This window comes from Cibotium barometz, chromosome 9 (genome assembly GCF_041138505.1).
Source record: "Cibotium barometz isolate CiBa-2024 chromosome 9, ASM4113850v1, whole genome shotgun sequence".
NCBI classification, from domain to species: Eukaryota; Viridiplantae; Streptophyta; class Polypodiopsida; order Cyatheales; family Cibotiaceae; genus Cibotium; species Cibotium barometz.
In genome coordinates, this window is record NC_141054.1 from 27,265,804 (window position 1) to 27,292,488 (window position 26,685).

Here is a 26,685-nt window from a genome sequence, read left to right on the forward strand (position 1 = left end):
GCACACTGGCCCGCTGCATCCTGGTCAGAGCACTGACTATCCTGCCAGATCCTCTCAATGTCCTCAGCGAGACTGGGGTCTGCAAGTACCCGCTCTGGGATCCTCAACTGCAAGCTGGGCTCCCGAGTCCCCTCCTCCAAAGTCAATATAACTGGCGCATGATCTGAAAATGAGGTGCCAGCAAGAATGCCGACGGAGCCCCCTCGCTCCCCCAACCAATCGCCCACATAAAAGCGATCAATCCGAGATAGATTAGTCCCTCCCTGTCGGCAATCCGACCGAGAGAAACTAAGACTGTCCTGAGACCGGGAGAAAGCCCCATGCTGCCATGCATCAGTGATCCTCAGTGACATGCAAAACCGGTCCCAAGCTGCAAGCTCCGTGCCGTGCACTGTAACATGACTGCCTCCCACCCTATCTGCCGGGTCCTCAAGCATGTTGAAGTCTCCCCCAACACACCAATGTGCGGCCTCTGGCAATGCATCTGTAACCTGAGTCCAAAACTCTGCTCTGGCACTAGCATGATTGGGCGCATAGATGTTGAGCACACCCAATAGCTCATCATGCATCCTCAGAATGACATACTGTGCTCTGCCAGGCACAATGATCCCTCGATCCACAATGGCCTGCCGCCATGCATCTGCAATAACCATGCATACTCCTCCCTGTCCACCCAAAGGACCAAACCCTGCAGACCAGAAAGTGTCCCATCTACCAGGCATCACCGAACCATATCTCCGGATCCTGCTCTCACCCAAGTGGTGCTCCTGCATCATCAGAATGTCTATGCTGCCACCAACCAGGCATCTCTGTAGCTCCTGCCTCAAGCAGCCTCGATAACGTATAAAGTGTGCTCCGCCAAGGCCCTGAACATTCCATGAGATGATCCTCATGGATGTCCTACTGAGGTGGATGCTGTCTCAGCCGTGCGGCGAGCCTTCGCAAGCGGTTTGGATGGAGAGTAGTCCCCATCCGAACGGCTGCGAGTCTGCCCACCCGGTGTACTGCAAGAATCCCGGATCAGGCGCCAATGGCTGTGACCCATGGCGACTGCCTCCTGCTCTGACATAGTAACCTCATGTATACTCACATATCCTGGGTCGCGTGCCAAATCTGCAACTATGCGCACGACCAAATGCCGAATCCCGGATGTATCCACACTCCCGGGATCCAAGAAAAAATGAGCCAACTCCCAAAGTCGGCCTATCACATCTGTAACCTCCAAATCGCTCATGTGATGAGAAAACTCAACTGCCTGAGTCTTCAACGTGCTGAGAGCGAGCTCTAGAGTCCACTCCCGGTCACAAGGTCCACAAAGAGGGAATGAGAAGGCCACCGCTGAGTCTAGTGCCTCCTCCCCGCGGGCCGGAGGTATCACTACATGCACTCGGATGGGTGCTGGCTCATGGGGGCCCTCGGCTCCAAAAAGCCGTGTAAAGGTATAATCAAACGCCTCCGAGCGCTGACGAATGCCGAGGCGACTCAGCCGACTGCGGATAGATGAAATCCGTGAAGCCCTAATCGGCATAGGTCTCCTCTGTGATGCTCGAGCGAGGTCAGTGCTCAGCGCCCTCCGGACTGCAGGTGAGCGCCAGGGAACTGCCAGGACCTCCCGGGAAGGCGAGGCGGGCGGAGGGGGAGGAGGGGGAGGCGAGGGAGGAGGAGAGGGAGCCGCTGCCGAGACCGGAGCGGGGGCGGGAGGAGGCGATGGTGGACGCGAGGCGGTGGGAGGGGGTGGGTGTGGGGGAGGTGAAGGAGGGGGAGCTGGCATCTCCTGGTCCTCGGTCGCTGCAGGGGTCTCCTCCTGAAGGGGAGCAAATCTGTTCCTCACGGGAACCCAGTGAGGCTGAGGCTGTGGCTGCTGCTGCAGCGGTACCTGGGCGCGCTGCTGAGGCTGTCTCCCTCGACGGCGCCCCTGTCCTGGCTGCCACTACGAGGTCTCTGTGGCCTGAGCAGGTGTCCCTGAGGCAGCCTGCCGGGCCGAATCTGCGGGCGGGCCATCCGTGGCCTGCTGCTGTGGTGAGGGCCGAGGTCTCCTGCGAGGGCAGGCCTTGGCCAAATGGCCGACCTGCCTACAAATGAAGCACTGGTTCGGGAGCCCCGAGAACTCCACTCTCTGATCTATCCACCCCCCCCCTATCCTAGGTAGCTGAATGACCTTAGGAAGGGAGGAGATGTCAGATACCAACACTCTGACCGAAGGTAACCCAGCTGCTCTGGCCACCACTGAAGCTGCTGAGGGGCCCGTCTCAAGAACCGAGCCCACCAAAGCTCCGAGCCTGGGGAGGAGCGGAAGATACTCCCGGCGGAGACCAGGGAAACAAACTGTAATATGGAAGAGGCGCTCTCCCTGCTCCGCCGCTGCTGGGTCAAATCCATGCTGCCAAGGCCTGAAGAAAGCCCGAGCACCCCTGATATCCAGAGGACTCATGGCAAGGACCTTGGCAACGCTCTGGGCGGCCTCGAACTCGATCTGATAATGTCCCCGGCCCAAGAGCTGTACATCCAGGATCTTGCCCACATCTGCAAGAAGGCGGGCCTGAAGAAGATCCCTGATCTCCCCTCTGCTGGGGCGAGTGCCGACTATACGGCAGATGGTGGAGTGAGCCTGAAGGCGCTCCACCTCTGCGGTGAGGCTCGCTTCCTCTTCCGGCGAAAGAGAAAGCCTGATGGGGATGACCTCGGGGGCGGGCGAGGGGGCTGCAGAAGAGTCCCTCTGAGGCGAGGCGGGAGGAGTCTCCATCAGAGTCTGAAGCTCAAGCGAAGGCGAGGCGAAAGCGGAAAACCCCTGCAAGAAGCGGGCTGCACACCAAGAGGCGGAAGGACGGGTGACGATAAGGAAAAAACAAAAAAAAACCCCTAAGGGAAGAAGCAGCACGACAGAGGAGGGAAGGGGGGGCGGAAATCGGAGGAGAGGCCCAGAGGGGGGGGAGGCGGCGACAACGCGAGAGGGAAGGGGGGGGGGGCGCTGCTGAGAGGCGGCGAGAATGGAGAAGCGAAGAGGCGGGGGGGGGGGGGGGGGGGGGGGGGGGCGGAATGGCGGCAGCAGGGAGGGAGGGCGAAAGGCGGCAGCGGGGAGGGGGGCGACCTGGCGAAGAGGGGGGGGGAAGGCGCAGAAGCGCTGAAGGAGGGGGGGGCGGCGCAGTGGCGAGCAGAGGGGACAAACGGGGGGCAGAGGCGAGAAGGGGCGCGAGGAGGGGGGGGGGATCGAAGGTGCGCAGAGCAGGGGGGGGGGGGGCGGGAGCTTCAGCGAGCGAGCAGTACACTTGAACGGTCCTAGTGGGGTACTTTCTCACACAGGGCGCTATTGTTAGTGAAACACACTTTTTATTAGCCAAAGATGAAAGGGTATGTAGAAGATTATGTTCTCAAGTGTCAAATTTGTGAGGTAAATAAAGCTGAACGCTTTAGACAGGCTGGGTTGTTGCATCCTTTGTTGCAAATCCCAGGTAATAAATGGAAAAGTATTTCCATGGATTTTATTACCAAATTGCCAAGAACACATCAAGGCCACGATTCTATTTGGGTTGTGGTAGATTACTTGACAAAAATGGCTAGATTTTTACCGACCCGGAAGACTATTACAGCTACTCAATTAGCAAGGCAGTTTATCGAGCAATTGTTTAGACTGTACGGGTTACCGCAGGACATAGTCAGTGACAGGGACTCTAAGTTTACGAGTGATTTTTGGAAGCTTGTTTTTGAGAAGTTGGAAACAACTTTGAATTTGAGTTCCTTAGATCATCCCCAATCTGATGGCCAGACTGAAAGAGTGAATCAGATTTTGGAGGATATGCTCCGGGCATATGTATCCAAAAGACAAAGTTCATGGGAGGATTATCTTCCTATGTTAGAATTTGCATATAACAGTACTAAGCATACGAGTACAGGTTTTAGTCCTTTCATGCTTATGTATGGTTTTCAACCTAGATCACCTATTACAGTAGGATTCTCAGGACTTCAGCATGATGCAGCACGTAATTTTTTGCAAGATATGCAAGAAATGTTACAAGTTGCGAAGGAATCTATTAGAAGTGCTCAAGACCGAGATAGATTTTATTCTAATAGACATCGTTCACCCAGAGAGTTCTCTGAAGGAACGATGGTGTATTTGCAAGTTCCGAAAGATTCCGAGACTTTACAGACAGGTCGATCTCCAAAATTATCCCCTAGATACAGTGGACCATTTCATATTACACGAAGGATTGGTTCAGTTGCATATGAATTGGATTTGCCTTCTCATGTGAAAGTTCATCCTGTATTTCATGTCAGTAGACTTAAGGAAGTACTGGGTGGAACGGACCAGTTCGTTACTCCTCAAGAAATTATAGATGTCGAGGACATGACATTTGTTCCGCACGAACCTGAAAAGATTCTTGGATTTCGTGAAAGAAGATTGCGTAATACGCTTATCACAGAATACAAGATCAAGTGGAAGGATCATGTTGAGGAGGACGCTACATGGGAGACATTGACTACTCTTCAGAGAGATTACCCTAGCTTTTTAGTGAGCTCAGGAGTGAGCTCTTAGAGGAAGGGGAGTATGTCATGTGCACAATGTGTATCTATCGTGTGCTACACGCACACAAGACTAGCTTCGAGGTTTGGGGAAGCTTGGAGTTAGGCAGGCTGATTGGCGAGCTGAGTTAGGGAAAGACTAACGAGCGGGCACCCAAGTATGGACGGGCGGGCGCCCAAGTGTGGACGCCCAATGACCGGCCAAGAGCCTATAAAAGGGTGGCCAAGGTTAGTCATTAGTGATATAGAGTCTCGCGAGATTTGTGAGAGCTCTATGGTCTTGGAGCCTGGATCTAGTGCAGACGTGCACCTGCTTTACGCAGCCGAGGCCGGCAGCAATCTCGAGGCCCACGAGGGTAGCTTCGTGGTGGTATGGGACGTCGCGAGGTGGAGATTGGTCGGTACGTCATCCTAGTTAGCTCAGCTCGTGGCTCGGTGGGGACAGCCAAGACTGTGGGCTTGCCCACGGCTGCTGTCATGGTTGGGAGGTGAGTCAGGCCTGCACCCCCTTGTTGTTTGTTTGTTTTGCAGGTTTCGAGTCTCGTACCAGGAGCGTCCACGAGGACATCCGGTGGGGATTTGACACAGGTTTCCCTATCATCTTTCCAAGACTTTAGAGGGCGAGTTAGAAAAGCAGTTATCTGAGCTTCTCCGAGCCGGATTCATTCGGCCTTCTTCCTCCCCATTTGCTGCACCTATCCTATTTGTCCAAAAGAAGGACAAGTCTTTACACCTTTGTGTAGACTACAGGGCATTAAACAAACTCACTATCAAGAATAAGTTTCCTATGCCAAGGATAGAGTACATTTTGGAGCGTTTAGACGGTGCTAAGTTTTTCACGAAGATTGACCTCAAGAGTGGTTACCATCAGGTCCGCATTTTTGAAGCTGACATTCCAAAAACAGCTTTTCGGACAGAGCGTGGTCGCTACGAGTTCGTAGTCATGCCTTTTGGGCTTACAAATGCACCCGCAACGTTCAATAAGATGATGTCTAGGATTTTCGCAGTCCACATTGAGAAGTGTGTTTTCATATTCCTTGATGACATACTAGTCTTCTCAGCCACTGCGGAGCATGAGAAAGATGTGGAGAAAGTCTTGCAACTTTTGCGAGATAATCAGCTCTACCTAAACGCCAAAAAGTCCGTCTTTGGTGTTAAGGAAGTTCAATATTTGGGCTACATCATCGGTTCCGATGGGATTAGACTGGACCCATCAAAGGTTCGGGAGATCTTAGATTGGGACATTCCTAAGACCGCCCAAGAAATCCGTTCATTCGTAGGTCTTTGTCAGGCCTATAGTACCCTTTCCATCAATTTTCCAACCTTGCAGCACCTCTTACCGACTTGCTCAAGGGGGTGAAGACTCGCAAGCAGAAAGTCTCAGTTACAGGCAAAGCGCTTGATGCATTCCGTGCACTCTAGAAAGCTGCCTCAAAAGCACCTGTATTAAAGTTAGCATCATGGGATGAACCTTTCGAGATCATCACCGACGCCAACAATGTAGCCATAGGTGCAGTCCTCCAGCAGGACAATCGACCCGTGGCATATTACAGTAGAAAGTTGGATGTCGCCGAAAAGAATTATTCGGTGTATGACAAAGAGCTTTTGAGTGTGATCACAGCGCTCAAACATTGGAAGCCTTTTATTTATGGACAGGCTTTCACAATGAAAACAGACCACCAAGCACTTAAGTGGCTTCAGACTATGCCAAGTACCCAATGGAGTGATCGACAGGCCAGGTGGAGTCACATCTTCCAACAGTTTGGAAGCATGATTGAATACATCCCTGGTAAGCATAACCCAGTAGTAGCAGATGCTCTCAGTCAAAGTCTAGCATCCAGGCAGTCCAAGAATCTACCATTATCGAAATCACGGGGAAGGACTTAGATAGTATGAAAGACCAATATGTCAACTCCCCTGAGTTTGGTACTCAGTACAGTTTGGCCCTCAATTCTGAGCCCGGCCCCACTATTCAGTACAGAACGGTTGGTTGTTCTACAAGAACCGTCTCTGCGTTACTCGGGAAAAGTATTCCACTCTTCTCCACGATACCCATGACTCCTTAGTTGGAGGACATAGGGATATCTACACTACCCTCGAGAAATTAGAACGGTCCTTTTTATTGGCCAAAGATGAGACGTGATGTCTACACACATGTACAAGCCTGAAAGATTTGTCAAAAAGTCAAGGTTCCCCATACAAAGAAGGCAGGTTTACTTCAACCTTTGCCTATCCCCGATGGACCTTTCATGCGGAGACTAATCGATGTTAAGCAACCTTGGATTAGTGCTACACTTTACTTAAGAGATGATTAACTGAGATGGACACAAGAGAGATGAGTGTCAATGCAATGCAATGCAGCTATATTAGATGATGAATGCGGTTACAATGAGATCCAAATGGATCTATGCTGTCCTAGATGATGTCTACTCCTGGAAGAGAGGGAAACATGCTGAAGAATGAGGAATGAAGACTGATCCCTGCTCCAATGCGGAGGTAAACCCTTATGCTGCTGGTTGTCCGTCTGTGGGAGTATGAAAGATGTCTTTATGCTGAAATCTGAGGATGAATGCTGAAGATGCTTACATGCGATGAAGTCTTGCTGTCCCCAAGGATCTTGGAAGGAAAACGCTGAAGACCACTGCTGAAATGCTGACTTCTATCTTGGAATAAGAGGCGTCACGCTATATATATGTGTAGGGCTGCTGGTCGGCCAGCAGAGCCTGTCGGCCAGCAACCCGACCTGAATAACAGCCCATAAAGGCCATAATACTGCTATCGGCTGCCTCCATGCTTGCCTATATGGTTAGCTTTAAATGCTTGAAATGTTCCATGAGATGCAGATGATGTGTACACTGTTGGAGGTGCCATTCCAGCCCCATACAATGATGTACAAGCTGAATTAAATGCTTTTAATGCCTGTAAAATGCCTGATAAATCATACATGAATATCTGATAAATATTTGACAATGATTCTAATGCTAGAAATGATGCCATGTCACTGTACTCCTGAAGGGTGTGCAGGTGACAGTTTCCGACTTGCAAAGGTCATTCATAGTGGAATGTGATGCTTGTGGCGATTGTATAGGGGGTGTCCTAAATCAAGAAGGTCATGCAGTTGCATATGAGAGCCGTCGATTGCATGATGCTGAGCTTCATATGGATATCTATGAGAAAGAGCTCTTGGCTGTAATTCATGCCTTAAAGATATGGAAACATTATCTTCTTGGGGCTGAATTTGTAGTCAAGACAGATCATCAAAGCTTGAGATACTTTCTATCTCAAACAAAGCTTTCGGAAAAGCACATGAGAATGGCAAAGTTTCTTTCCATGTTTCATTTTCAGATTGTACATACTCCCGGAAAGAAAAATGTGGTGGCAGATGCATTATCCAGGAGGCCTTATGTGGCTGCAGTTTCAGTGGCCTCTCATGGGCACTTATCTGCCATGCGAGATTTGTATCATTTGGATGCTGATTTTTGCCATATATGGACTGATTTGATGGCTGGTCACTCACATGCCTCTTATGTGATCAAAGAGGGTTATCTTATGAAGGATAACTGCTTATGTGTGGTGAAGGAAATGCGTCCAAAGGTTATGGAGGAATGTCACGCTCCACCTTACATGGGAAAGTATTACTATGGACTTGCCTAGATCCCAGCATGGGAATGATGCTATTTGGACCATTGTGGACAGGTTTAGCAAGCAAGCTTACTTCTTGCCCGTCAAAAAAACCATTAAAGTTGATCATATGGTGAAGCTTTTTCTTGCTAACATCTTCAAGCATCATGGTATGCCTAAGTCCATTGTTGGGGATAGAGATCCCAGGACTACGAGCCTCTTCTGGAGGGCTTTATTTGATAACATGGACACTAAACTTGAGTTTTCATCAACTTATCATCCCCAAAGGGATGGCCAAAGTGAAGCTGCAAATTCAGCCGTGTTGGATTTGCTGAAGTGTTATGTGGCAGATCAAAAGACTACATGGGAGAAGTATCTTCCACTTCTAGAGTTTGGCTACAACAACACAGTTCATGCCTCCACGGGAAAGGCCCCGTTTGAGATTATTTATGGCAAAGTGGTCTTGTCACCCATCCTTCATACAAAGGATGAGATTTTTGCAGCTGATATGTGCGTGACTTGGATGTACGTAGCCTTTGCTCAGGTGCGGATAGCCATTGCAAGGTCGCAAGATAAGCATAAAAGGGCTGCTGACAAGCATAGAAGAGACATGCAAGTCAAGGAAGGTGATTGGGTATTACTGAAATTTGAGAAAGCTAGGCTTCGAAAGAGGCCAGGACAAGAGGGATCGTATCCAAAGCTTTCTACTCGATATTATGGACCCTTCAACGTGACTGACAAGATCAATGAAGTGTAGGGAGATTTCATCCATTATTTGTGCACATGCATTTATGCTTGCATGAATAAATTTGTTTTTGCATGACTTATTTGCGTGTCTGCCTATTATGCCGTGTCAGTACACTGGACGGGGACGCCCCCAGTGTACCATGGAGTGCTGTTTGCTAACTTGGTGGTGTGGCGTGTGAACAGGTGGTAAGTATTTTTCGTTTTGGCCTTTTAAAATGGTAAAATCCATTAGCTAGAGTGAACCTTAATATTTATAAGGTATAGTGTTCACATCCATTTTTAAATAGGAGGTGGACATTTGCTTATGAGGGGGGGGGGGGGGGGGGGGGGGGAGAGGGGTCCAAAGATGATAAGTTGAATTAAGGTTTTAATAACCCTTAATTAAAATCCCTGCATGGAATTCTTTTGGAAAGAACCCACATGTGGGTTGGTGGCACCTCTTGCCTTCTCCACGCCTGGTTGTAGTCGGGCTCTCTCTCTCCACGCCTCGATGCGCCCACCTCTCCCACACTGGTGTACCTGCTCCTACACGCCTTCTCTACACTTGAATACAGTCGCCTACTTCCCACGCTGCTGTACCTGCTGGCTGCCCACGTGTACCCATCAGTACCTGCTGTACCTCTGGCTGCCCACGTGTACCTGATAGACCTGTTGGCTGCCCATAAGTACCTGCTGTACGTGTCTTGTGTACGTACTGGTTGCTTTGTTTACAGTAGCTGAAGCTTCCCTTTTGGAGTACAATACAAGGGAAATGGTCTTCATTACTGAGATTTGAATTAAAATCCATGCCAGGTATTTATTTCAATATTTTATTTCAAATTCAGATAATAATTCAAGTTAAATGCTGTTATTTCAAGCTTTGTGTAGGTAAGTTCTTTTCCAATTGCATACACTCTAGAAGATCAATGAGAAGAGGTTTCTCCCATGACTGCCCTGACCGCGCCCTCATTTATAGAGGAGCCAGTGAAGGTCAAGAGGGTATAAGGAAAAACCAAGTACAAAGCTTAATTGGGAGCACTGGGATGTCCAAAACCTGCAAAATGATGGACAGCCACCTAAAAGGGACCAAAACCAAGCCAAATCAGGTCCAAAAGCTGAAAATAAGTTTGCTAAAAAGCGCCCTTATAAGCCGGCAAACTTTGGTCTTAGTGCTGAGAAGAAGGAGCAATATATGCGTGAAGGCAAATGCTTTACTTGTGGCAGCACTGAGCACATGGCAAGAGCATGCCCAAATAAGAACAACAAAGCTGAAAATGCGAATGTACCGAAGCCCAAGGTACATATGGTTCCCGATGTGCAAGGGGATACAATGCATGAGGGCAAAGATAGGGTTGTATGCAAAGCTTGGGGACAGCTCAAGAATCAGCCCGCTTTGTTTATGTTTGATGATTGTGCAACGGAGAATTTCATATCCACTCAGATGGCAGCTGCTTTGGGTATTAAAGTGGAGGACATGGGTCCTCAAATTGAAGCAGGGGATGCCTTTGTTGGTAGAGAAGTGCAGGTCATGCCTATTTTTGGCAAGTTGCGCATACACATTCAAGGCTATGTGGATCATGAGGATTTTCTTGTGGCACCTTTGAATGGCTGTGATGTATTGCTTGGAAAGCCTTGGCATACACGTATTGATCCATGCAAGGCTTACAAGACTAACAGGATCACCTTCATGCATAAAGGCCGAGAACATGTAATTGATGCTGGTGAAGAGAGTGATACCATTCCCCTTGTATCTCATGTACAAATTAAGAAAGTAATGAAACAGAGTATTTTTGCGTACTTGATTTTTGTACGAGATCCTGTTGAGGAAAATGATGTACATGTAAACACTCTTTGTAATGATAGGCTGAAATTTTTGCAAGAGCACAATGATTGTTTTGCTGATGAGTTACCAAATGAGTTAATACCTGTACGACCCGAAGATCATCGCATTGATCTTGTGCTAGGTAGCTCACCACCTAATAGGCCAGCCTATCGTATAAGTGCATCCCAAAAAGAGGAGATCATGAAGCAAGTAAATAAGCTTCTTGAGAAGGGTTTGGTTCAGCCAAGCTCTTCCCCATATTGTTCACCCGTCCTCTTAGTTCAAAAGAAGGATGGATCCTTTCGTATGTGTGTGGATTATAGAGCTTTGAATAAGCTTACCATCAAGAATCGGTTTCCGATTCCACGCATAGACGACATCCTTGACAAGTTGGATGGATCGGCATGCTTTAGCCGAATTGATCTCAAGAGTGGATATCATCAAGTGCATGTAGTGCCTGAGGATGTACACAAAACTGCTTTCAAGACAGCATTTGGGCTTTATGAGTATCTTGTTATGCCTTTTGGTCTTACAAATGCCCCGGCTACATTCAATAGAATGATGGATCGCATATTCCATGGGTACAAGAAATTTACAGGTGTCTTCTTTGATGACATCCTAGTCTTCTCGAAGACCGAAGAAGAGCATAAAGCTCATTTGGCTATTGTTTTTGAAGAGCTCCATAAGCATAAACTCTTCATAAATGCAAAGAAGAGTGAGTTCTTCTTGTCAGAGATACATTATCTTGGGCATATTGTGTCCAAAGATGGAGTGCGGATGGATCTTGCAAAGATTGATGTAATTCGGAATTGGCCCGAATTGAGTTCGGTGCATGAGATCTGTACTTTTCTTGGATTATGCTCTTACTACCGCAGGTTCATTCGGCACTTTGCATGGATTGCTTCTCCTTTGCATGATTTGACAAAGAAGAAGGCCGTGTTCAAATGGACTAATGTAGAGAGAGATACATTCCTCAAATTAAAAGATGCAACTACTCATGGTCCAATGTTGATCGTTCCGGATTTGCAAAAGCCTTTTTGTGTGGAATGTGATGCATCTGGAAATTGCATAGGAGTTGTCCTTAATCAAGAGGGACACGCCGTGGCTTATGACAGCCGTAGGTTGCATGATGCGGAGCTATCTCTTGGCATATATGAGAAAGAGCTCTTGGCTGTAATTCATGCACTTACTATATGGAAACATTACCTTCTTGGGACTGATTTCACTGTGAAGACAGATCACCAGAGTTTGAGGTATTTTCTTACTCAAACTAAGTTGTCAAAGAAGCATATGAGGATGGCCAATTTCCTCTCTATGTTTCATTTTCAGATCTTGCACACCCCGGGAAAGAAGAATGTAGTGGCCGATGCATTGTCACGAAAGCCGTATGTTGCAGCTATCTCGGTTGCCTCTCATGGGGACTTGTCTACCATTCGTGATTTGTATCATACGGATGCTGATTTTGCCACTATTTGGGCTGATTTGATGGCTGGTCATGCACATGCCTCATATGTGATCAAAGAGGGTTATCTCATGAAAGATAATTGCCTATGTCTGGTGTCTGACATGAGGCAAAAGGTTTTGGATGAGTGCCATGCTCCTCCATATGCTGGTCATAGAGGCATAATGCCTACTACGCACATGATTGAGCAGTATTTCTTTTGGCCAGGTATGCGGAAGGACATAGAGGCACATGTACGTGCATGTATCACCTGTCAAAAGGTCAAATTTGATAGACAAAAGGCACCAGGTTTGCTTCAGCCATTGCCTATTCCCACGCAGCCATGGGAAAGTATTACAATGGATTTCATTATGGACTTGCCACGTACCCAACAAGGTAATGATGCAATTTCGACAATTGTGGACAGGTTTAGCAAGCAAGCTCATTTCTTGCCGGTCAAAAAGACCATCAAAGCTGAGCATATGGTTAAAATATATCTTGCACAAGTGTTCAAACATCATGGAATGCCGAAGTCCATTGTGGAGGATAGAGATCCCAGGACTACAAGTCTCTTTTGGCGGGCCTTATTTGATAATATGGGCACCAAATTGGGCTTCTCATCAGCTTATCACCCTCAAACGGATGGGCAAAGTGAGGCTGTATATTCAGCCGTGTTGGATAGCTTGAAATGTTATGTGGCGGATCAAAAGTCTTCTTGGGAGAAGTACTTACCGCTTGTGGAATTTGCATACAACAACACAGTGCATGCATCTACGGGAAAGGCCCCGTTTGAGATTGTTTATGGTAAGGTGGTTTTGCCACCCATCCTTCGCACAAAGGATGAGATATTTGCAACTGATGAGTATGTAAGAGACTTGGATATTGCTTTTGCTCAGGTGCAGACAGCCATTGCAAGGTCACAAGACAAGCATAAAAAGGCTGCCGACAAGCATAGAAGGCAATTGAATGTTAAAGAGAATGATTGGGTATTGCTGAAATTTGAGAAAGCAAGACTTGGACAATGTGTTGTCATTACTTATTCAGTAGAAGGGCAGGACTCCTTGTTTAGCCGCCCTGTGTAGTATTTCTCTTGTCCTATGTGCTCTTGAAGATGTTGCTACCTTGCTTGGTAGAACATAGAGCCAATGGTAGAGAAAATGGGCACTGAAGTCGGGCCGGGCATCAAGGCAGCTCCTTGGTGATCTACATTGACATACCATTGTTTTCTAAATGCTGAATTTCATATGCATTGGCATGGAGGATTTGGCAATGGATGCCCGTGAAGCTATGTATTGAATTTCTCCAATAGTAATACAATTTACTCAAGGGAGGGGTCGGCTCATTGTGTGTCTCTTGTCAATTCAGCAATTTACTTCTTGTATATGAGCAAGTGTCCTTCAAATCTTAGTGTATTTAAGTGTATTGATTAGCATTGTGTTCAACCAAGTTACAGTTTATATTAGCGTTTATCTCAGCCTTCTTCAGCGCATACATCAAGGCTCACATCCAGCATATCTTGTGCGTTTTGGCACAGCCCTTGGGACAGCAGCCCTCTCTGCTACATCAAGACGGCAGCCCTCTCTGCTACACATCGGGACGGCAACCCTTTCTGCTTCAGGTACGCAGCACCCGTGTCACCAAAGCTTGCACCACTCAGGACGGCAGCCCTCTCTGCTTCACGTACGCAACACCCGTGTCATCAGAGAGACTGCACCACCATCATCGTCATCGACGTTGCCTTTTTCTGCTGCCACTATCACCTCGGAGTGCTTTGCCTCACGTCGACGCGAGCCTTCGTCATCGACCGTGCTTCAGTTCCGACATCCTTCTCAGCTTCAGCACTGGTCTTCTTTTTGTTCAGAGTCACCTCTCGTATGAGGGCTCTTGTACATATCTGCACTCAGCTTTTTATATATATTCACTCACATATTTCATGCTATGTGGTTTTACTCTGATCTCTCGTATATATGGTCCTTCCGTCCTTTTGCCCTCACATGGTATCAGAGCTATCGTGAGCAAAGGGATTGAAGACCTCAAGAGCACACAGCATGGATCGTCTACCCGCACTCTCAGAGGACCGATTCTTCTCACCACAAGATGATTCTCCAAACTCTGATATATGGACCACATAGGGACTGGGATTTGTTACTCAGTGGAGGATCCTGTTCAAGATCATACTTTGGGAGACGATCAACCCATGCACATCCTCATCCACACCACCTTTCCCATCACGATCACCCTCTCCAACTTTATCAGATCTTGTTTCCAGAGGGGGATACATTCCTTCTGCCATTGTGTTTGTGTGGGACCCTGGCATACTTCATCTTCTCTCATGCTCCCTTTTTTGGCCTGAGAGGGGGTGTGAAGAAACAATACTTTTCCAGCCCTAAAAAGGGACTTTATGGTTGTTTTATATTTTATATTTTTGGGGTTTTTGTCTTGGTTGCTGGCCTACACCTTTATGGTAACCGACCAGCACCCCACTTTACTATAAATAGCATTACCCATACCTCATCATCCAATGTACCACTTCATCACCATATCAGGTACCCTCTGGCCGCCTACAAGCAAAGGCTCTCATCTGTGTTTTCCTCTGCTGGTTGAAACCGGCCTTCAGAAACTTGACGAGCAGTGAGCACACTTAATCACACTTAAAACTCTTTATGAACTGGAATAATGAACTTGGAAGAAGAAGAAAAAGAAGTGGAGCTAGAGTGCTCCTGCACAAAAGACCAATTGGCCCCAAAGCGTGGCGCCCCCGCAAGTATTTATTTATCGCTTGAAGTCGGCGTAGCCCTTGTACAATTCCCAAGAAGAAATCCCCTTGCTCCATGTAGAGGATATCTCCTTGAAGCTTTCACCCAATTTGTGTTGTGGGATACAAGAGCCTTGGCCCCCTTTTTATACAAGTTTGGGGGTGAAAGCATAGCTTTTCTCCCTTTAAAAAAAACTACTTCAAGTGCTTTTATCCTTTTTAAAAAAAGATTCTTCAAAAGCTTTTCTCTTTCTTCTTTTTTTTATTTTTTAAAAAAAACACAGCGTAGCGTTTTTCGAATTCCACGTTGCTTTCTTCTTCGCGTTTTTGGCTGCCCGGCGTTTCTCTTGCGCTTTTGCTACCCAGCGCCTTTTCCTAGCGTTTAGCTGCGTAGCGTTTTTCGAATTCCACGTTGCTTTCTTCTTCGCTTCTCTTGCGCTTTTGCTGCTCGGCGCCTTTTCCTAGCGCTTAGCTGCTGCCCGGTGTTTCTTTTCCGCGCTTTTTCTTGCGTTGAGTGTGCCTACTAGACTGCTAGCCAGCGTTTGCTTCTGACACGTGGCAACGCCTATGCCACGTCAACTGACCATACAATCAGCCACCACATCACCTGCAGTCTAGCCACATGTGCGCTTGTGCCCTGTCATCGCTTACAGCCCAGCCTACAATCTGCCACTGGCTGCGCTTGCAAGGCTGCCCCACAGATTGCCTCAGTTGCTGCTCCTGCAACAAGGTAAGAGAAATACCCAAAAAACACATATACATGCACATGAACAAACATATGAGCATGCACACACATGTACACACACACCAAACATGTATCTGCATCCACACACGTGTACAAACTTACACATGCATGTACAGAATAAAACATGATCAATGAATGCTAAACATGTTTAAACATAATCACAATGCTTAATAAAAGAGGTAAAATACTCACTCCTGTAACATACCCCCCTCTTAAAACAAAGCAATCGTCCTCGATTGTTCAGACAAAGGATCTGCCAAACTGAAACAGAACCTAAAAGACCAATGAGAAAGCTATGTTAGAAGAGAGTGTTGAGAGTTTGTAGATCCCATTCTCCACTCCGCCTTCCCAAACAACCTGGCCTATTGCTTTGTCCCGGATACATAGTTGTCATGTACGAAACGAAGGTATGAAAAAAGGTAACGGTACGAGACTTTTAAATTTTGAAAAATAAGTTCGATTGAGGTAAGGTCCACTTTTAAAAACACTTGAAAAATAGATATTTGTACACTTTTGGCCAGGCAAAGTGTAGAGAAGTTATCATAAACTAGATTCTAGAAACAAGTTAAAAACATTAGTACAAGGAGACATGAATGGTGAACATAGGGACATTGCCCTCGAGGCTCGTCCATTTCCATGACCCGGAATTACCGGAAGATTTCTCGCCCGTGGTGGTATATAAGGCAAAAGCCTCATGCTTTTCTTTTCCTGTGGAGTCCGGGTTTCATTGCCAAACAGAGAGAGGGAGGGAGAGCCTAGGTAGTAGGCCCTAGGGAGCTTGAGAGCGTGATGTGTGAGGGCAAAAGGATGGAAGGACCAGATATACGAAAGATCAGAGTAAAACCACACAGCATGAAATATGTGAGTGTCAGTGAATATATATAAAAAGCTGAGTGCAGATATGTACAAGAGCCCTCATATGAGAGATGACTCTGAGCAAAAAGAAGAACAGTGCTCAAGCAGAGAAGGATGTCGGAGCTGAAGCACAGTCGATGACGAAGGCTCGCGTCGATGTGAGGCAAAGCACTCCGAGGTGATAGTGGCAGCGGGAAAAGGTAACATCGATGACGATGATGGTGGTGCAGTCTCTGATGACACGGGTGCTGCGTACCTAAAGCAGAGGGGGCTGCCATCCCGAGTGGTGCAAGCTCTGGTGACACGGGTGCTGCGTACCTGAAGCAGAGAGGGCTGCCGTCCCGATGTGTAGCAGAGAGGGCTGCTGTCCCAAAGTAGCAGAGAGGGCTGTTGTCCGAAGGGCTGTGCCAAAACACACAAGATATGCTGGATGTGAGCCCTGATGTATGTGCTGAAGAAGGCTGAGATAAACGCTGATATAAACCCTGACGTAAGCTTGATGTAAGCGCAGATGTGGGCTGATGTGAGCTGCAGCAAAACGCAGATGTCTGCTGAAGCAAAACGCTGATGTAAGCTGATGTATAAACACTGATATATGCTCTGATGTAAGCACTGACATATGTTGAGGTGAAACGCAGACGTGAGTAGAAGAAGGCCTGATGTAAGCGTCAGAATACAGCCTGATGTTGGCTGATGTGAGCCTTGAAGTAGGCGGCCTGGACCAGTGTTACAGGACCGAGTATTTTACCTCTTTTGTTAAGCACTGTGATTATGTTTAAACATGTTTAGCATTCACTGATCATGTTTTATTCTGCATATGCATGTGTAAGTTTGTACACGTGTGTGGATGCAGATACATGTTTGGTGTGTGTGTGTACATGTGTGTGCATGCTCATATCTCTTACAGATACTCAGCTCGGTGATTTGTGGCATTTTTGTTTTGGCCATTTGAATGTGGCCACCTGAATGTGGCCACTTGAATGTGGCATTTTTGTTTTGGCCACTTGAATGTGGACGCGCTATGGCAGGCTTTCCGAGACCAGATGGTGGATGGCTTGGGGACATTACAATTTTGGCCTTCATGGGAAGCAGCATAGGGAGTCTTTTTCAGACGAGTATGAGGATGAGTCCTAGGCTATTGTTCCAGCTAGCCAGCCTCAATCAATAGGAGAGGTTGATCTCGAGGTTGGAGATTCGCCACAGCAGCAGAGCAGGAAGCTCCGCATTCTGTTCGTGTGCCGAAGTGGTTGTTGGATACCATTCGAGAGTCTGGTGCGACGGAGTATCCCTCTGCGTGGACCATGGGGAATGGATCTCAAAGATCGCATAGAGTTTGTGACAAAAGTCAGTCAAAGGAGCATTTACAGGTAAATTATGCCTTGATGTCTCGTATCATTCGGGACAAAGAGCCTACTTCAGTTAAGGAAGCTCTTTCCCAGGAGACTTGGAGGACAGCCATGCAAGTGGAACTTGAGGCCATAGAGAAGAATGGGACTTGGGAGTTGGTTCCGAGGCCGTCAAAACGGTCAGTCATTGGTGTCAAGCGGGTCTACAAAACCAAATATAAGTCACATGGGTCCATAAACAAGCACAAGGCCAGACTTGTGGCTAAGGGCTATGCTCAGTGGCGGCCAAGCATCGACTATGAGGACACTTTTGCACCGACACCTAGGATGGCCACGATTCGGACAATTCTTGCCCTTGCCTCTCATCGGCAGTGGCCAGTGTATCAGATGAATGTTAAATCTGCGTTCCTAAATGGTGACTTGTAGGAGGAGGTGTATGTTGAGCAACCTCCAAGCTTTGAGGTTCCGGGCTCAAAAGATATGGTTTACAGGTTGCAGAAGATCTTGTATAGTCTGAAACAGGCTCCCAAGGCTTGGAGCCAAAAGATTGATGCTTTCTTTCAGAGACAAGGTTTCCAGAGATCAGTTGCAAATCCGAACTTGTGTCTCTTTCGGGAACACGATATGGTCACATTGATTATCCTCTATGTGGATGATCTTGTCCTCATTGGCAGTCATGTGAAGCACATAGCCCTGACGAAGGCTGCCTTGTCAGAGGAGTTTGAGATGGCGGATTTAGGCTTACTCCATTTCTTTTTGGGATTGGAGATTTGGCAAACCCAGGGGGAGTTCTTTGTTTCTCAACACTGGTATATTCATGAGTTGCTTGAGGCCTTTGGAATGGAGAACTGCAAGCCTATTTCATCTCCGATGGACCCGAATACCAAACCTACGATACATGATCCTTGTGAGCAGGTTGCCTCTTTATATCGAAAACTTGTCGGTTCATTGATTTGGCTGATGAACACCAGATTGGACTTGAGTTTTCCAGTGGGGCTATTGAGCTCATTTATGCAGACACCTTTGAAGACTCATTGGGATGCAGGATTGCAGATCTTGCGGTATCTACAAGGTACAAAGGATCTTGGACTCTTTTATGACACTAGAGGGGGATCGCAGAACCAAGTCAATCTCCGAGATTGGAGTGACTCTGATTGGGAAGGAGATCCAAACACGAGGAGATCTACTTCAAGATACAGCTTTACCCTTGGCTCAAGAGCGATTTCTTGGAGCAACAAGAAGCAGCCAACTGTTGCCTTGTTTTCCACTGAGACAGAGTATCAGACTACTTGTGGTGCTTCTTGCAAGGTGGTGTGGCTAAGGAGGTTACTTGGCGAGATTTGGTTTCCGCCGCAGAAGGAGCCCACGATCATCCAGTGCGACAACCAGAGAGCTGTACAGCTATTGCTCAGAACCCGGTCTTCCATGTCCAGACCAAGCATATAGAGATACAATATCACTTTGTTCGAGAGAAGATTTTGCATGGTGACATCTTGCTAGCCTTTTGTTGGACGAAGGACAATTGTAACATGCAGCGGAAGTATGCGTATTGGAGGATCCTGTCACACAAATGCTCACACCGTCTTCTTTATCCTGAGTTTCGCGAGTTTAGCAATCCACTTTAATACTTCAAACTTATGAGAGATATGAGAGAGAGAGAGAGATGAGAACTGTACACCGTATGGGGTCCCGAATTACCCACTGATGAAGGGCCCCCTATCCCGTTACCGAGATAGTATTTGCTTTATTATCTTTAAAGAGACTGACGGTGTGACTGACGATAAGCCAAACCCAACACCTCTGAAGACCAAGTGTTGGGCTGAACTGTGCACTGCTGTAGAAGCACCAAACATGTCCAATCTCAAGCCTATGCACTCTTCCCAATGGTATGAGGGAGGAATGCAAAGTTAGGACTGAGAGAGGGGCTGTTTGGGACTGTTCTAGACTGTTTATGAATGCTATAAATGAATGAGAATGCTGTGTTTTACCTTCACCAAGTGGCTAGAGAAAAACGATGAATGAATGAATGCTGAAAACTGCATGGATGCAGAAAACGCAAGGATTACTGATGGCTGAATGCTGTGAACTGATGGCTGAATGCTGAGAACTAATGCGTTTGCTGTAGGAGGGCTTAATGCACAAGCGTTGATGCTCCTCTTGCTGAAGGATGCTACGCTTCTCCAAAACGCATGGATTTGAGGTGGATGCAAGGCTGAATGGTATGCGCCTGAATGCTCCTTGACTGAATTATGAGATGAATGAGAGAACGGGTTAAGCCCTCCTATTTATACTAGCTATATAGCCAGTCGATTGGCACTAGATACTCGTTGACTGCTCCATAAACATTAAATGCTTAATGATGATGTATAAATGCTAAAAATGATGGAAAAAATACCCAAAAAAATCCTAGATAAATCTTGGATAATTCCTAGATGCTATCTGAGGTTCCTACAATGGTCTAGATGCTATGCATGAATGATGTGCAATATGCAGGATGCTTTATGATGCAAACCCTAAGGTTTCTACTGACTGTATATGCATGAATGCTCTTTAAGTGGGTTAAGGGACTTAGACTGACTGACTGACTGACTATGGCTGAGAATGACCTACGTAGCTCGTGCCTGACTTATCCTGGACTAAGGATATACAATGGGGTCACGCCCTAAATGGAACTAATACTATACAATGTTGCACTGATGATGATGAGCCAGCTTGTCACCATGCACTACAGTGCAGAGTGCATGTGACAACAATGCGGCGGACCTCTTCACGAAGCCTCTTCCTCAACAGATGCTCCATCTCAGCACTCCAGCTCACTAGGGTTGGTTTCACATCCAGGAGCTGAGAGGGGGCTGTTGGCGTTCATCTCCTGTCTTCTGTACCATACTATACTGTAGGGAGTGAGGGCCTGTGATGTGGGTGTGCCCGCCTACGGGAGGAGTCCCTGATCGTGTCCATATTTTTCCCATTTTTCCAGTTTTGCTGTAGTCGTAGGGGCTTGTTTTTTCTCTGGTCGGCCGTAGGAGTCAGCTGGCCAGGAGGGGCCCACTTCTGATACTGGCTGACCAAGTCACTCCTGGTCGTGGGCTGGCCGACCAGGATATGCTGGTCGTGGGGCCATATTGGGGCTGTCGGCCCTGTTTATACAGGCTGACTGGCTGCCCCAGCCCATATATAGATAGGCAACTTGCCCTCACACTTGTTGTACCAGATATATTGTGTATATAGCAGAGTTCTACACCACTTCTCCTCTCTTGCACCTCTGCATTTTCTGCTCTCAGATTTATGTCTCATTTCCGCTGCACATTCCGACAGTGCTAGTCCAATTGGGCAACCATGGATCAAATATCCAAAGTGGTAAGGAACTGACATATGCCCAAGTAGCCTCCATGCAAGCCTCATGGGTCTCCATGCCCTCATTATGGTCCTCCTCCATTAAGCTGTGGATCAAAACTGTGATTGCCTCTACATCCCTGATAAACAACTAGGGACCAATGATCAATAAAGGAAATTGAGCACTTCGCATTCTAAAGTCCTCAGCAGGCAATTAACATACACATATGTGCCCAAAAAAAAAAAAATGTGAGTTTTCTAGCCTCTAATACCAACTGTGGACTACTTGTGCTTTGTCCAAAAGTTATCAGAGCAAAAAGAGAGCAGCAAAACACAAATGAAAGCACATACACAAAGTGGACCTAGATGTTCTTTGCCCAAAGATGACTGCAGCTCCAACTTCTCCCAATTGCCTTGGGCTTGCCCTTCAGGTTGGTGAGTTCCAACAAATATGAGATGGAAATTAAGAACCCAAATGCCTCTTATAAAGGTGCAACAGAGGCTGGTCCGCCTGTGCCGCTGGTCAGCTTCAGCCCAGCCGGGTCCAAGGCTGCCCGGCCCCCCATCTGCCCGACAGCCTAGCCAACTGAGTCACTTCTTGACCCTCGTGCGAACCCTGTCGATGTTGCCCAAGACCTGTGCCTTGTGTCAAAGTCACGCAGCAGCAGCACGCGCACAACCCCAGTGCACTGAGCAACGTCGGTGGCTGGGCTCCCAGCTGTTGTTCCCCCCAAAAACCCGGCCAGAGGAGATATCTATATGACAAGATGCCACCACACCTTATATATGGCTCTTCAACTTCCCATGCTCTCGCATATGGGATAATCCACTACTTCCAATCATGTGATAACCCGAGAGTAAGCTACATGAATTGCTACCTCCAACACCTTGTGTCTTTATGATGTGGACGTGTGTCATGGTTTGTGTGTGTGTGTGTGTGTGTGTGTGTGTGTGTGTGTGTGTGTGTGTTATAAAGCATATGCATGTGAGTGTGTGTGGGTTTGGTTATTCTTAAGAGGTAAGTTTTATGTGGGTTAAGTGTGTGTAGTAAGCCTGTGTAAATAATCAAGTGGAGTGGGTTGGAGAATGTGTAGTGGTCATACTTAAGTGTGTGTGCATGGAGAATGTCTTGTCCTATATAAGTGCGTGTGTGTGGTTGTGTTAGAATCAGGGAATCTATGGATCATATGAGTGTCATGATCCTCTTCATCGATGACAATGTGGGTTATGAAGCGAGCCACATGGAGTGTGTGTGGGTGTCATTACGCTTAGGGGTAAGTTTATGTGGTTTAAGTGTGTATAGTGCTCTTAAAAAATTGTATGTTGAAGCCTGTGTAAATAAGCAATTGGAGTGAGTTGGATTAAGAGAATGTTTGGTCATACATAAGTGCATGTGCATGGAAAATGTGTCTCGTGACATGTCGTACATAAGTCAATGTGTGTGGGTGTGTTAGAATTAGGTAATCTATGGATCATATGACTGTGTCATAATCCTCTTCATCAAAGATGTAATCCATAGCCTTACCGGCACCTAGCCACTACCACATCTAGACATACTAGCTTCATCACCAAAGACCCAAGAAAATTGCATGTTGAAGCCTGTGTAAATAAGCAGGTTGGGTGAGTTGGATTAAGAGAATGTTTGGTCGTACATAAGTGCATGTGTGTGGAGAACGTGTCTTGTGACTTTTCCCACATAAGTGAATGTGTGTGGGTGTGTTAGAATTACGTAATCTATGGTTCATATGAGTGTGTCATAATCCTCTTCATCAAAGACATATTCCATGGCCTCACCGGCACTTAGCACAACCACATCTAGATATACTAGCATCATCACTAAAGACATCTTTTCCTAAATCTCACCAACTATGCTATATCTCAGACCTTTGATTCTCGATGAGCTGGAATTGGCAATTGCTCAAAATGCTAATCCTACTTGTCCACCATTGGTTTTGCTGGTCACATACATTGTGACCCCTGATTGAGGTCACAACAAACATGGAAGGGGAAGTAGGACTGTTGAGGAGACTGAAACGGGAAACGCCACATTACGAACGATGACACGAGTAAGAGGGAGGAGAGAAAATGAAAAGGAATCTGAGAAAACAAAGTGCATGAAGAGAAGGATGATAGGGGAAAGATAGAAGGATGAAAACAAGCTACTTGATCTAAAACCAGGGTGCAAAGGACTTCTTGGAAAAACAGTTGAAATGATGTAACAAGAGGCGCAAGGACTGTTGAATCTCATATACAAGACAATAAAGAGCTAAACAACTCATCCAAAAACTTAGGGTGCAAAGGGAAAACAGCTGAAATGGCATCACAAGAGGAACAAGGACTGTTGTGTCATGAACTCTAGTACTAATACACAAGACAGTAAAGAGCTCAACAAGTTTATGTACAAATAAATGCATGTTAATAACATTAGGGCAAACCTGTGATGCAAGTAAGCTAGCAATTGGTCTTCGTTTCCAAGATGATGGTCAAGCAAAACAATAGCGTCTATGTCGTAGCCTCGACTTAGCAAGCTTTCATATGCTGTGATTGTGCTTGAAATACCGCCTAGTTTTCCATCTCCAACAAGAAGTCCAGGCAACCTCAAAGGCCTGCAAAATCACCTAGAAACAAAAAAATCTGGTTAAGAAAGGATATTATTCAACATGTGAATTTTAAACGCTCAAGCCACAATTACTTTATAGATCATACAAGAACTACCTCGTTTATGGATGCCCTTACCATGCCCTTTTATAGGTTAGGAAGAAATTGAATGCTTGGGAATGGCATATTTCTTGATTAGTCAATTTTAGAAGCAACCCATGGACTTACTTTAACTTAAGGAAGGTACCGAGAATTTCATCCCACCTGTAGATATCACACTGTAGTGTTCCAGAAGGCCCCGGGCTTGCAACACCACCTGCAGTTTCCATGATTGCCCATTTGTGGAAGCGATGGGCGGCAGGCTCTAAGCCAATGAAAGATTGTGAAAATGCTGCAAGGGAGTTTGCCACCCCGTATAAGAGGGCAGAATCAGTGACGTGAAACCCTTCCTGAGCTGCAGCCATGTGGGGAGAAACAGCATGGAGCCAGCTCCACAACGTAGTGGCTATAAAAGTAGAAGCAGCAGCAGAGGGGATTTCATCGCCATGAGCAGCTCTACTGGACCATCTACCATTATCAACATCGAAATTTGCTTCCAAAATAAACTCCTTGTAGCTGTACAGATGATCCTTGATACCGGCCATCTTCTCAACATGCGATGGCGCCTTGATAAAGCTCTGTTGCTCCACGTGCGGTCGGCCCTTGAGGACCGCGGGCGAGACATGGTGTATGCAATGTGATAAATGTACTTTTCTAGAGCTTTCACTGGTGCTGTGGGTAAGGGCATGCCGTACCTTGTTAACAACAAAGAGGGAGTCGGAGTCCTGAGGGAAGCCTGTTTGCAAGGGTTTGAGGTAGGAGACGCTGGAGCCGGAAGCGATGAGGGATGCAGAGAGGCCAGCCGAGACTAGGGTCTTTCCCACACTGGTGTTGGCGCCCCATATGGTGAAGGTCGGGTAGGAGACATCCAGAGGCGGAAGGTCTCCTGCCGTGCTGCTTAAGAGCCTCCTGCATCGCTCATGAGGTGAAGGGCCCCATATCCTCCATGCATGCTCACGACGCTTCCACAACCTTCTACACGTAAGTTGAGTAGCCATCGCTGGCTTGCAGCAGCTCACTGAAATCATTTAACTATTGCCTACGCATAGTCATAGTTCTCATACGCATAGTCATAGTTTTCAAGCGCATTCATTTTTTGAAGCGAGAGCTCATTTCATAGCCATCACAGTCATTTTTTGAGGCAAGAGCGTCAAAATGTAATCCAATAGCACAACTCTGGTGTGTGTTTCTTATTGAGAAAACTAGTATTGGACCCACTCATTTCTGAGGCAACCAAGGTTCCAAAAAAGAACCGGTTCCCTCTCCATAACGTCTCTCTCTCCCTCTCTCTTCTCACACTCTCCCACACATAGAAGCTCTCTCTCTCTCTCTCTCTCTCTCTCTCTCTCTCACACACACATACATGTAAATATTACTATACAATATTATGTTTTAGATACATATACTTATACATAGACACATATACTTATACATACATATATACGCGTATTTAAAAATATAAATACACAGACATAATTTTAATTAATTTTGATTAAATTTTAATGTGTGGAGATGGGTGGTAAGTTGTGCTCAATTTTAAATATATAGGTAGATATATTATACACACACACACATATGTGTGTGTATACATATACATACATACATACATATATATGTATATATGTATGTATATACGTATGTATGTATACACACATATACATATATTTATTTAATTTATATTTGTATTTATATTTTATTAAAATCTACTTTTTATTCTCTATCTCTCGCTCTCTTTCTCTCTTTTCACCCTCTTCCTCTTTACACATCTCTCTCTCTCTCTCTCTCTCTCTCTCTCTCTCACACACACACACACACATGTACACACCCGCACACACTAATGCAAACACACACACACTCTCCTCCCACACAAACTATCTCACACATAGAAATTCTCTCTCTCTCTCTCTCTCTCTCTCTCTCTCTCTCTCTCTCACACACACACACACACATACACACCTGCACATGCATTAATGCAAACACACACTCTCCCCCCTCCCCACACACACACACACACTCTCCCCCTCCCCACACACACACACACACTCACACATAGACTTCCATGTCTCTCTCTCTCTCTCTCTCTCTCTCTCTCTCACACACACACACACACATACATGCACGCACACACACAAACACACTCTCTCTTTCTCACGCACGCGTGCACTCTCTCTCTCTCTCTCTCACACACACACACATATGTAAATATATATTATCTATAATAATATGTTTTATTATATTTAGAGACATATACCTATATATACATGTGCATTTATAAAATAAACAAACACACATATACATATTTTTAATTAATATTAAATTTTAATGCGTGGGGATGCATGGTGAGGTGTGCTCGCTCTAAATAAGTGTATCTTACATACAATGTCTTTTCTCTTTTCTTTTGCATGCTAATGTGTGATTGTGTGTGCACATACACACATATGGGTGACTGTGTAATGTTGACTTCATGTGTGCATGCAAGTGTCTTGATTGTGCGTATATGCGTGTGTATATGGTGTGAGTGTGTGTACGTGGTGTGTATGTTCATGTTTATGTGCATCCATGTGCAAGTGTGTGCATGTACGTGTGTGTGAGCATGTGAATATATCCGTGTGTACATCTCTTTTTTGTCTATGTGGATGCACGTGCATGTGTGTGTAAGCGTGTGCATGTACGATGTGCAAATGTGTACGCGTTTATGTCTATGTGTACATGTGTGTGCACATGTACTTATGTACGTGAGTGTATGTATGTGTATATATGTAAGTGCTTATGTTCATGTATATGCAAGCTTGAGTGTGTGTGTGCGTGTAAGTGTGCATGTGTGTC

General features: G+C 46.3%; 1 protein-coding gene across 2 annotated transcripts in view; it reads right to left on the minus strand.

Annotated features, from left to right (window-relative positions):
- The window catches only part of BIO1 (adenosylmethionine-8-amino-7-oxononanoate transaminase), a 136,941-nt gene extending 111,862 nt beyond the window's left edge, over positions 1 to 25,079 (minus strand). The window contains exons 1-2 of one of the 2 annotated variants that reach the window (XM_086802669.1): positions 24,025 to 25,079; positions 23,598 to 23,768 (exon numbers count right to left, since the gene is read on the minus strand). In XM_086802669.1, coding sequence (XP_086658795.1) covers positions 23,598 to 23,768; positions 24,025 to 24,887 — 1,034 coding nt within the window. In that variant the 5' untranslated portion in view covers positions 24,888 to 25,079. The remainder of the gene's footprint in view (positions 1 to 23,597; positions 23,769 to 24,024) is intronic. The other variant, XM_086802670.1, reaches the window with a different exon arrangement.
- Positions 25,080 to 26,685: the final 1,606 nt, after the last annotated feature.